Here is a 12,051-nt window from a genome sequence, read left to right on the forward strand (position 1 = left end):
TCTTTGCCCTGACTACCTGAATCAGTTCTCTTATAGCACTGATCTTTGCTTGGGGTAGGAATACCCTCTGCTGGGCTGTATCTATGACCAGACCCAAATACTCTAGTCTTCTTACTGGTTTTAAAGAAGACTTCTCTAAGTTGAGGACCCAACCTAGGCGTTCCAGGTAGTTGATTATGGTGACCAAATTTTGGTCCAGGCGGGCTACCGACCGGTCTATCAAGCAAGTTGTGTAGGTATGCTATTATCGTTATACCTTGGGCCCTTAATCTGGCCAGAGGAGGGGCCAAGATCTTTGTAAACACCCGAGGTGCAGTAGCTAGCCCCAAAGGCAGAGCTACGAACTGAAAGTGGCGTTTTTCTACTTCGAAGCGCAGGAACTTTTGATGAGCAGGGAAAATAGGTACATGCACTTACGCATCCTTGATGTCTATTGATGCCAGAAGTTCTCCTCCTTGTGGGATGGAGACTACCGACCATATCACTAGAAATCAGTTTAGATCTTTGAGATCTAGAATGGGTCTGACATCTCCGTTTGACTTCGGTACAGTGAAAAGGTTTGAATAAAACCCCATTCCCTGCTCTTACATGGGAACTACCATGATAACTTTTTGTGAAAATAGTCGCTCCAACGCTAGAAGGAGAGACTTTTTTCTCTGGGTCTCTGGGTACATTTGATCTGAGGAAATGAGGAGAAGGGAATTATCGCAATTCTAGTTTGTAACCTAGAGTTATTGTGGAGACCACCCATTTGTCCCGAAATTCCTCCTGCCAGAGCCCTGAGAACTTTAGTAGTGTTCCCCCCATTGGAAGACCTTCTCCCCCAGGACTTCTTTTGTCCCTAGGGTTGACTCTGAGTTTTAACCTTAGAGCTTGAGGGAGGAGGCCGTCATGATTGCCTGGAGGCTGATGCCCCTGGCACTGGAGATAGCGCCCGTTTTAAAGGAGGGACGTTTACTCCTTTTCTTGACTGGAAAAAGGGTGCTTTTCCCACTACAGATCCTTTGGATATAATTGTCCAAGTCCTCTCCAAACAGTTTTGCACCACTAAAGGGAAATGCCGCCAGGAGTTTCTTACATGGTGATTCGGCTGACCAATTTTTCAGCCACAAGATTCTACACATGTGTACCAATCCAAGCATAAGGCGAGAGGTCTGAAGGATAGAATCTCTGATAGCATCAACAGAAAAACACAGAGCCGCTGGAAGGTTAACTAACCCTCGGGCTTGCTGTTCAGGTAAGGCTTTAAGCACCTGTTTAACTAGGTCTCTCCAATTGCTGCCACTGCAGGTTGTGCTACTGAACCTGCCAAGGAGAAAACATTTTTTAATAGGAATTCCATTTTCTTATCAGTTGGATCCCTAAGCATCTGAGCATTGTCAACAGGAAAACATTTTCCTCCATAGGATAAAGTGTAGAAAACTTTTTAGGAGGAAAAAAATGTTTATCTGGGTGAACAGGAAAAGCATGTGCAGTTTGAGGAGGTTTCAGTGAACCCAGAGAAGAAGTGGGTTCTTTAACTGACTCAGGTACGGGTAACTTAAACGTGGAACGAACCAATCCAGCAAGAATTTGCACCAACATTTTCTCATCCTGAGAAGCTGAAGAGGGCCCTTCTCCACTAGATTCCTCTGAAGTGGAATCATCAGTTTCCTCCTGATCCTCTGGGGGGGGGGGGATTCCTCTCCTTTATTCCAGAGTTCCTCACTCTGAGGGTCCTGGGTGACAGAGGGGGGGGGGGGGCTAGAGCGTTTTCTTCCACTGAGTGAAGATGCTATTAAGGCCACTAATCTTTCCTCTAAACCGTTTATGGTTGAGGAAAAAACCTCCTGTGTAATGTACACAGGGGCTGAAGTGCCAGAAGCAGCTGCAGCCCCTGACCCCAACCTCCCCGGGTCCTTCGGGGGGGAAGGTGCTGCAGAGGGGGGGGTCCTCATAGCCTGAAGGGGACCCCTTAGAGCCCCTATTCTTTGGGGTACTTGTACCTCTTTTACCCATAGTGCAAAGCAACAAAAGAGGTACCACATAAAAAATGCACTGACTGCTGAGCCCTGTAGTTCAGCAACTGCTGTTGCTACTTATGACTCAGTCTGGTGCCTAAGTAAGTGCTGCCTAGGAATGCCTGCGTCTCCCACACTCACATTCGCCTGTCAGCTCTGTGTTGCTCCATAGGCTGTGTGCATCTGAAAAAGAGTGCACTTTAAAGCCTGTGTAGCCTATTGCTCCGCCCCCCCCCCCCTCCGACCACTTCTGCCCCCCCCCCCACTCGTTTTTAAAAACAAGCGTTTCCCGAGCGAGCAGAGGCTCTAACCCTGCTGACAAGCATGGAGGGGAGGCTGGGACAGAGGAGAGGGAAGGGGCAGTGGCTGTGAAGCTGCTGTAATGGCGGCGGCGAACTGCGGTGGATGGGGCGGGCGGTGGTAGGGTATATTACCACTCTCTGCCCAGGCCTGTCTCAGCCCCCTAATCCGTGGAGGGAGAATCCCAGAAGGAAAAAAAACCTAACCTTCATCCTTCCTGGAGCATGGCTGGAGGAGCATAGAGCGTGGACACCAAGCAGGCAGATCAGGCATGAAAAGGTATGTGCTCTTGGCAGTCCGCAGTGGCGACTATAGGCATAGCATACATTTACTTAAAAGGAGAAAACTTACTAGAATTAGAAAAATTCTTGAGGAATCTGCCTTACCTTATCCAGCTGCAGGGTCTGAATAATAGACCCAATCTTGACCTCTCATGGTGGGCTCCATTAGGAAAAAACCTTCAGAGACTGGGGCCCCTTTGAGTAGGGGGATCCGCAGTTCTGGGCCCGTAAAGCACCCTCTCAGGAATATGGCTGAAAAAAACAAATACTGGATTCCAGGGTCCAGCTCTAAACCTAATTTCTTCGGACACGAGGGCCGGGTACCATCCAATTCAGTCTGGAAAAGACACTTTGAATGGATCCGGTTGCATAGCTGGCCCCAGTAAGGATATTCCAGCAGAGCTCAGCACAACACATCTTTACTCCTGACCAACACTTAAGACACTGGCGAAAAAACTGAGGTACCTCCAGTAGGGGGAGGGGTTATATGGGGGATTAAACTTCCTGTCTAGGGTGTGCCAGTGTCCAATCACCTAGTGATACCCTATAACCCACCAGTAATTACTGAGTCTCTGTGTCCCGTGATGTACGAGAAAGAAATTATGGATTTTCTTTAGAGAGATCCTGTAAGTTTAAAATATGCAGATGAAAGGTGCTTGCAATAGAGGAGCTTTTATACAGAGCTCCCTGGAGGGGTCTCCATAAGACTACCTGGCAGCCAACACTTCTGGAAGTGTCAGGTGCCAATCTCCATGTTTTCACCCCCTGACCCCTATGCCGCTGCTATGTCATGTACTGACAGAAGATGGGACCAGAGTGCTTGGTGGAGGACACAGACGTGCAAAAAGGCTGCAGAACTTTTACTGCGGGAACCTTTAAAATTTTAACCTGACAGGGTTGATTAAGAAACCTTATTAAAATGCATGTTTTAAGCACAAAAATGAAAATGAGTCTTTAAACTACTTTTCTTGTTTTTACTATTACATTTAATTGGATATAAATTTGAAATAGTATATTCTGATTGCAGTTCTTACTAACTCCATTTTTACATGAATTATTATAATTAGGTCCACTTTCCATCTGCACTAAAGTGATAACACAATTGAATTAATTAAAGAATTCTCTTTACGGAAAACGATTCAAATCGGTAAATTGGTTCATCTTGCTTTCACTAAATACCACTCTTACTAGAGTGCGGTGATGATTAACAAGGATATTATGTACAGTGCAAGTGTCCAAGTCACAAGCCCGATTAATCCCGTTTTAGCTTCAGAATGCAATATTTTGGCAACATAGAGGTCATAAGACACCATTTATTTATGGATGCAAATGTGTCCTAAATGGAAGGTCACCATGCTCTTATTTACACTGTGTATATTAATATTCATGTTATCACTATCCTAATTAACTGGTCAATGGTAATACAACAGTACTATTGGGCATCTAATAATAACTCCAACCTGCAATAATATATTTAATTCTTTACAAAATTGACTTTGCCTAACACTCAGTACAGCTGCAATGCAGTTACACTATATTGTCAAAAGTATTGAGATGTATACCTTTTTTTGTATTAACTACAGGTAAGCCTATATTAAGGCTTACCTGTAGGTAAAATGAATATCTCCAAACCTGTACGGTTTAGGAGATATTCACTTTGCATGCAGCCGCTGACGTCAGTGGCGCATGTGCTGTGAAGGTGCGGCTGAAGGTCCGGCAACCGATGCCGGACCTTTCCGGAAAGAGGTCTCCCACGCGCATGCATGGGAGTGATGACATCGTGGCTCCGGCCACTCCCAGTGCCGGACCTGCTACCCGGAAGACACGCCGAGGGGAAATGTCAGCTCCTTCAGTGTGGACCGGTATCAGCTGCCGATGCCTCGTTCTAAAGGTAAAAGTATTTCATAATGAGCTAGTATGCGGTGCATACTAGCTCATTATACCTTTTGCCTTACAGGTTTTAAAAATAAAATTACATTTCTGTGGGTATACAACCACTTTAATGGTATCGTAGTATTAGTCCGTAGGGTTCAATATTGAGTTGACATACCCTTTGCAGCTATAACAGCTCCAACTCTTCTGGGAAGGCTATCCACAAGGTTTAGGAGTGTGTCTATGTTTGACCATCCTTCCAGAAGCGCATTTGTGAAGTCAGGTACTAATGTTGGATGAGAAGGCCTGGCTCGCAGTCTGCACACTAATTCATCCCAAAGGTGTTCTATTGGGTTGAGGTCAGGACTCTCTGACGGCCAGTCAAGTTCCTCCACCCCAAACTCACTCATCCATGTCTTTATGGACCTTGCTTTGTGCACTGGTCCAAATCCTCTGGTGGAGGGGGGATTATGGTGTGGGGTTGTTTTATAGGGGTTGGGCTTGGTCCCTTACTTCCCATGAAGGGAAATCTAAGACTGGGATGCACTTAAAGTTCATGTGCGTGTAAAGGTAGGTTTCCCAATACTTTTGACAATATAGTTTATGTCTCAGAATAAACTTGAATATGCTAGAACCTTTAGCATATATTCATACTGTGGGTTTTATTACATTTGCAGGTGCTTGGTTTGGAATTAACTATTGTTAATTGCTAAATTCAGCCACAAAAAGTAGAAACAGAAGGGGACCATTCACAAGACTTGCTTTTGGCTGTCTGCATTTTTCTAACTGCCCCAGTTTACACCAATGCACCGCACTGGTATGCGCTGGTCAAAAATTATATTTGCTGCAATTAAAAACAGTGCAAGGCTTTACAATGTGCTGACATTCCTGTGACAGAAAAGTAAAAGAAACGTGTGTTTTAGCAAAACAAAAAAAGTGCATCAAAACACACATATAAAAAACATCACATTTCACACCAAAATACAAGGCAACGCACATGGCATTTTGACACATATGCACTGTGGTCTGAATGGGCCCTAGGATGTATGCTGTTTTCAGAATTAAATCTGACATACTAAATTAAAGAACTGTGTTTCATTATAATATACTAATGTATAAAAACTAAAGAGAGAAAATCCAAAGGATGAAAAAATCATGCAATGGGTTGCTATGAGAAATCTGGGTGCTATCTTCAACTGTTCCCTCTTTTTCAGATTTTCTTGTTGCAGTTTTTATACATACAGCAAGCTTTTCTAGTAACCCATGCTTCATAAATACAAAGCCTCATAAATACAAAAAAGTCTCTGTATGATGCTTTCTTGTTTCTGTCCTATTTAGTGATAAGTCATTGCCATTCCTTCTAGCTGTGACACCATCTCTGCAGAAGCCACCATCCAGAAGACACATCATCAGTAGCTATGAGAGCCAGGGTAAGACCTGCTTGCTGAGCTTGTTCACCTGTTTGATACTGTGGGTCAAATTTACAAAACCAGAGCTAATTAAGCTGAATCAACACTGGAATAGTTACTTAAAAGTACCAGTTGGGTTATGTCTTTCAAAAGGACAAAGAACTTAGTTCCTAAGGGTAACAGCGGTCATCTTATAAATAAAGGTGCGTATTTACATGTTGAAATATATAATAATATCCTAAATTCTCTGTTATTTTAAAGTTATTCGCCATACATTTTTATTTAAAAGGCGGCAAACAATGAACTGGCATTCTAGAAAAGAGACAAATTGGAAAGTGTTAAAGTACCATAACTATTCTAAAGTAGTGGTTATAAAATGAGAGGCAAGAAAGGAGGCATGCACTTCCTAATATTCCAAACATTCAAGAGTAGTCCTGTGAAGGCTGTCAGCAGAAGCAAACATTACAATTCTAGTCTGCTCATAGTACAACATGTGTTTTCAAATGACTAGCCACACTAAATGGGAGAGGGAGAGGTCAAAAGTAACATAGATCATTCACTGTGTACTTGAAGACTAATGCTAGTGGCCATACACTAGATGAAAAATCGGCCAAAAATTGGTAATTTGGACAGTTTGTTCATTTATCGGCCAGGTAATTGGCACAAAACGTTAATCGGTAGTGAGTTTTTTTTTGCCAAAAAACGTTTGGAAATTTTTTGCCGTATGAATGACAAATTGTCAAATTAATTTGGTTGTCAGGCAGCAATAAATCATTGTGTGTAATGTGCATGATGTAAAGAAGTACCCTAAGGTTCAGTTCCTTTGCACGAACGCTCATTCCTAAAATGAACAATTATCCCCAAAACATCAGTCATGAGCAAGCACAGCATGAGAAAGATAACCAAACCAAAAAAAAACCCAGCAATTACTGCAATAATAAAACTTTACTGCAAAGGAGAATCCAGCAACATTTAAATTTCTCAAATTAGTTTACGCAATGATATTCTTTTGGAAAACTATAAAATACCAACATACATATATCTTTGTTAAAGTTATCGCTGATTTTTGTGTCCAAACAGACCTTTCAATGATTTTTACTGTAATGTTTGTTCCCAAAAACTTTATCAATGATTTCCATAACAAAGCTTTCTTTAAAACAAAAATTGCAGATAGTATGCCTTCCTTTGTACGTGGACACGAAAAAGGAGTACAGGTGGTTCACGTGCCACAGATATTTTGAAAGGCGGCACATGCACCACTAAGATCTGAGCCCTGGGTGCACATATCTACATGTGCAAAGATGAGATGTCATACAAAAGTGACAAATGACAAGTGCAAAAAACTTCAATAAAGTGTCCCTATAAAAAAAATAACAAAAAACGCAGATAGTATGCCTTCCTTTGTACATGGGCATGAAAAAGGAGCACCAATGGTGCATGTGCCACATATATTTTAAAAGGCGGCACATGCACCACTGAGATCTGAGCCCTGGGTGCACATATCTACATGTGGAAAGATGAGATGCCATACAAAAGTGACAAATGACAAGTGCAAAAAACTTCAATAAAGTGTACTTTTTAAAAAAAAAAAAAAAGAAGAAAAAAGGCCATGGATCATAAAACATTTAACACTCTTCAATAACACCAAAAAAAGGATCATTAACATATTTAAACTCTAACAAGGGTCTCAGCAACATCCACTAAAGTTTTAATTACAGAGCACACATGATCCTTTTCAATTTGTTAGCTGTGCAATTTAAAATGGCAGAAGATAACATCTGTGCGGTGAACCCATCCATAGTGTTCTCTTCAGAGGGTGGATTGACTGTAAAAAAAAAAAAAAAAGTACTGTAAATAAAGCTGAAAAAAAATCAAAGTCGTGTGCATGTACTGTATGTTTTTGTAGACATGCCTGTGCTGCTAGTAATCTCCCCGGACAATGCTTTAGGATCTTGTTGCGCCAAATCACATTTAATTGTTGGTAAAGCTAGGACATCTCCGCTGTCATCTTGCAGTAGAATGACATCGTCATCAATCTGCTGTCATAATCCCTTCTTTCCCATATCTTCACCATGGTGACCATCTCTTCATAACACATAGCTGTGGTCTTTTCTTGTATTGAGCGCCGATGCCTCATTGCAGCCGTAGAGGCCTTTCCAACCTCTGCCACATGTGCTGGTGAAGATGGCGCCAGAAGTAGAAGAAGGGCAGAGTCATCTCTGAAACCACGTGCCATCACGTGGCTACGTCATTACAATCGTACGACGAACGATAATACGCAAGATTTATCAGGTTGAGAATTGTTTCCAGGTAAATTTTCCTCTATGTTTTTAATATACATTTTCCTGTATGTTTTTTTTTTTAAAGTCTGTTGCACAGCTCTGCATAGCTATTACTGTATGTTGTACTTGTGTGTACATGAAGCAATCTGAAATATGTGAAGCAAGCTGCAGTAGTTTATGTACAGTTGTGACAGACTGTTATATGTTATAACTTTGTTGTATTTGAAGAGTTTATGATTTGTTTTCTTTTTTTTTTTTTTCTTTTTTTTTTTTAGGCAGAATTGTAGAAAAGTTTACCTCTCCTGAATTTTTACCTCAGTTTATAGAAATGTATAGGGATATGCCCTGCTTATGGAAAATTCAGTCAAAGGAATATCGTGACCGGATGAAGCTGAATGAGGCCTATAATAAATTGCAAGAGCTATGCATATGTACCGTAAATGCAAAAACAGATATAAAATATGTTAAAGGCAAAATAGCAAATGTCGCACCATATGTAAAAAGGAAATTAAAAAACTCCTAGAATTCCAAAAATGTGGAGCAGCCGCAGATGAAATCTGTGTTCCACGCTTGTGGTATTTTGAAAGCTTGCTTTTCCTCACTGATCAAGATGATGCAAGACCCTCAGGTCACCTGAGCTTGAGGATGTGAGCACAGAGCAAAACACAGACAGGTAAACTAATTTATTTTATTATAATAATAGTTTTTCCCTCATGTTTTAGGAATATGCAGTACTTTAAATTCACATGAAACTATGAATATCAAACAGAAATTATATTTGTATAATTAATGGTAACATTACGTAAAAATAAGCGGTGTTATAACGACAGCATTACACGTTTACATAAACCGATTAAATATCATTCTGCCATTCAATAGCTCCACGTCCCAAAAAGTAGCCCATGTAGTCTAGACGGATTTGGCGTGCTAGCTTAGTAGGAAGGTTGTGCTCGAGCTATATTCATGAGTTCCTCCATTTCATTTCTCCACTCTCCAAGTATGACATTTCCTGCAACAGTATCTTCCCTGTCAAGATGAGACTGTGGCATGTAGGAGGCACTAGCACAACGCAAATAGTTATGTAATACACAACAATGTACAATCGTATCAATTTTGTGAATGCTAAGCTTAATTGCCATGTGAAAATTTCTAAATCAATTAGACATGATTCCAAAAGTGTTCTCAACCACATTCCTTGCCCTGAATAGTCTGTAATTATAGAGTGTTTGCTCTCTTGAGAGGTTGTTTGGGGAAAAGGTTTAAAAATATGCTCCCCCAGAGCACATGCATCATCTGCCATGAAAACAAAGCTCAAACATTTGATCATCTTCTCTGTTGTGTGTAGCTGTAATGTTCCATTTCTCAAACGGGTGTGGAATTCTGTTTTTTCAATTAGCCCTCCATCAGAATTTATTCAATTTTTGCCAATATCAATGAATAGGAATTCATATTTGGCATTTACTACAGCCATTGCAAATATACTGAAGAATCCCTTGTAGTTGTAGTTATAAGATCCCAAATTTGAAGGAGGCAGGATCCTTACATGTTTTCCATCTAGGGCTCCTCCACAGTTTGGGAAATTCCAGTGATCCTGGAATTTCTTGACTATAATTTTCCATTCACTGGATGATGATGGGAACTGTAAATGTAAAATAAATATCATGTTAAATACATAGTTTTAATCTTCTACTTTGCTTTATTACACAAGATACTACACAGGATATGGCAAATACTACTTCACCAAGCTTCCTCCCTGCATCAGCAACAACACCAACTAATAGGAAGAAGAAGTCATACCAAGACTCAACAAACAATTTCTTTTTGCAATCATCTGCTGCTCTTAATCAGAAGAAAGAGGAATGCAATGATTTGGGTGGCCTAACCACTAAAAAATTTGCAGGATGTCAGATGACCAGAAACAACAACAACAATATTGAGATTAGTCTGTGCATAATGACATTTGACAAACTGTTCTGGTTGTAATTAAAATTTTATTGAATTTATGTGTGCAGTTGAACTATTGCATTGTGTGGTTCAAAATATAACTATCTATATACTGTTATCAGGCTGTGGTGGGGCCTAAACCACATTTGTTGTGTCTAGTTTTATTTACAATAAACAAATAATTTTAAAAAATTACCTTCAAATATTCATTTTTCAACACATTAATGATGGCTTCACAGGTTTCAGGAATTATGCGTCCCGATGACTGTGCAGAGATCCCTGTGTTGAACTTTAGGTCCTCCAAACTCCTACCAGTGGCTAGGAAACTTAAAGCTACGATGAGTCTCTGGTCTGGAGTTATGGAGCATCTCAAAACTGTGTCTTGTTTCGTTATTAGTGATGACACCAATCTTAATAGATGTTGAAAGCAGGCATCTGGCATACGTAGATAGCTCTTAAAGTCATCAGGATTATTCTCCTTCAATTCCTTTAGTAATTTCATGTGGGAAAAACACTCTCTGTTCCTCAGCATCCTTGCTCCATATTCTTCTTTTAATTCGCTCTTTCTCCATTTCTTTTATGGCCAGCACTTCCAGCATTGCTATAGCAATTTTTTTTGTTTCATCTACACATTTCATAGTGAATAAACAAATATTCTCTGTGCAAACGACCACGATGAAATATTTCCTGCTACCACAAACTATTGACCACCCCCACCGGAAATGTATGGATGTGGAAGGTCAAATATTGTGTCACTTCCCCAAACAGATTTCTCAAACGTTAAATCGTGACTAATGGCATTCTAACGTTTTATCGGTTCTAATTTTGAAACTGCATGATGGTAGTCGGTTTTTTTTTGTCTAGTTTTTTTGTCTAGTGCATGGCCAGCATAATGGGTGGGTTTACCGCACAAGAGACAAACTGCACACTGATGATGTCAAAGTTTGCTTAGCTTTATTCCACAAAGCCACAGCATAAAGTCCAGGCCGAGGTATTGCCTACTTCCTACCGTAACACGTTTCACCCAGTAGGGCGAAGATTAGTCTGTCCATGATGACATTTGACAAACTGTTCTGGTTTTAATTAACATTTTATTGAATTTATGTGCTCAGTTGAACTATTGCATGTGGTTCAAAATATAACTATCTATATACTGTTGTTAGGCTGTGGTGGGGCCTAAACCACATTTGTTGTGTCTAGATTTACAAGACAGTAGAAGACAGTGGGCTTAATTTCATTGAGGATATCACATCATAACCCACACTCTACAGGAAATGGATACATTTCGATGTAAAGTACAAAATGGGGTCTTGACAATTAGACCGGTAACTGTTATATTAAAAGAGAACAGTGAGTATGAAAAGCATAGGATCCCAGAGCAGCAGTTTCTGCGGCAACAACTTTTATGATTCTAATAAAGTACAGTCAGCAGGTTGGCAGTATCAAGGGGTTTATTATTTTAATCACAGATTCTCTTTAAAGATAAGCACCAACTCTGCAATTATTAGCAATGGCATATGCTCTCATAGGTGAGTGAAATGCACGGGAGGGCTAACATTAAGCAGTTGTTGAATCATTTAAACAAAGGGACAGTTCAATATTAAACACATTTTGGAGGGTCAGACTCTAGCCAACATGAGTAAAACATACCCCAACGTCACTGAAAGTAAAAAAATAAAAATACCACAGCATCAGTGGGGGTTATAAAAATGCTAGTGTTGGGGATCAGGAAGTATTAACAAAAAAAAAAACAGCTCCAGGTGTCAGTGGAAGCAAAAAGCTCTGGTGGTCCGGAGAGAAATAGTGCTCTATTGATGGTGTCAGTAGAAGGAATAAAGCTTTCCCATTGTTGTTCACAGCAGGGGCAGTGCCACCTGGTTGGTATCAGTGGGAGAATTGTGTCCCATCATTGGTGTCAGTGATAAAAGAAATAGTACTCCATCAGTGGGGTCAATAATAGGAA

General features: G+C 40.6%; 1 protein-coding gene and 1 long non-coding RNA gene across 6 annotated transcripts in view; one reads left to right on the top strand and one right to left on the bottom strand.

Moving 5' to 3' along the window:
* Positions 1-12,051, bottom strand: part of LOC143988789 (uncharacterized) — a 110,965-nt gene that overhangs the window by 66,668 nt on the left and 32,246 nt on the right. The gene's annotated exons all lie outside the window — the stretch shown is intronic.
* The window catches only part of LOC143988787 (uncharacterized), a 76,996-nt gene that overhangs the window by 16,430 nt on the left and 48,515 nt on the right, over positions 1-12,051 (top strand). The window contains exon 2 of one of the 3 annotated variants that reach the window (XM_077488649.1): positions 5,792-5,883. The exons of 1 other annotated variant lie outside the window; for it this stretch is intronic. Coding sequence is in view for 1 of the 2 variants with exons in the window: in XM_077488647.1 (XP_077344773.1) it covers positions 5,818-5,883 (66 nt within the window). In the remaining variant the exon portion in view is untranslated. The remainder of the gene's footprint in view (positions 1-5,791; positions 5,884-12,051) is intronic. One more of the 3 variants, XM_077488647.1, reaches the window with a different exon arrangement.

Source organism: Lithobates pipiens, unplaced genomic scaffold (assembly GCF_037356315.1).
Source record: "Lithobates pipiens isolate NorthernLeopardFrog02 unplaced genomic scaffold, aLitPip1_a1.2 Scaffold_18, whole genome shotgun sequence".
Classification (NCBI taxonomy): domain Eukaryota; kingdom Metazoa; phylum Chordata; class Amphibia; order Anura; family Ranidae; genus Lithobates; species Lithobates pipiens.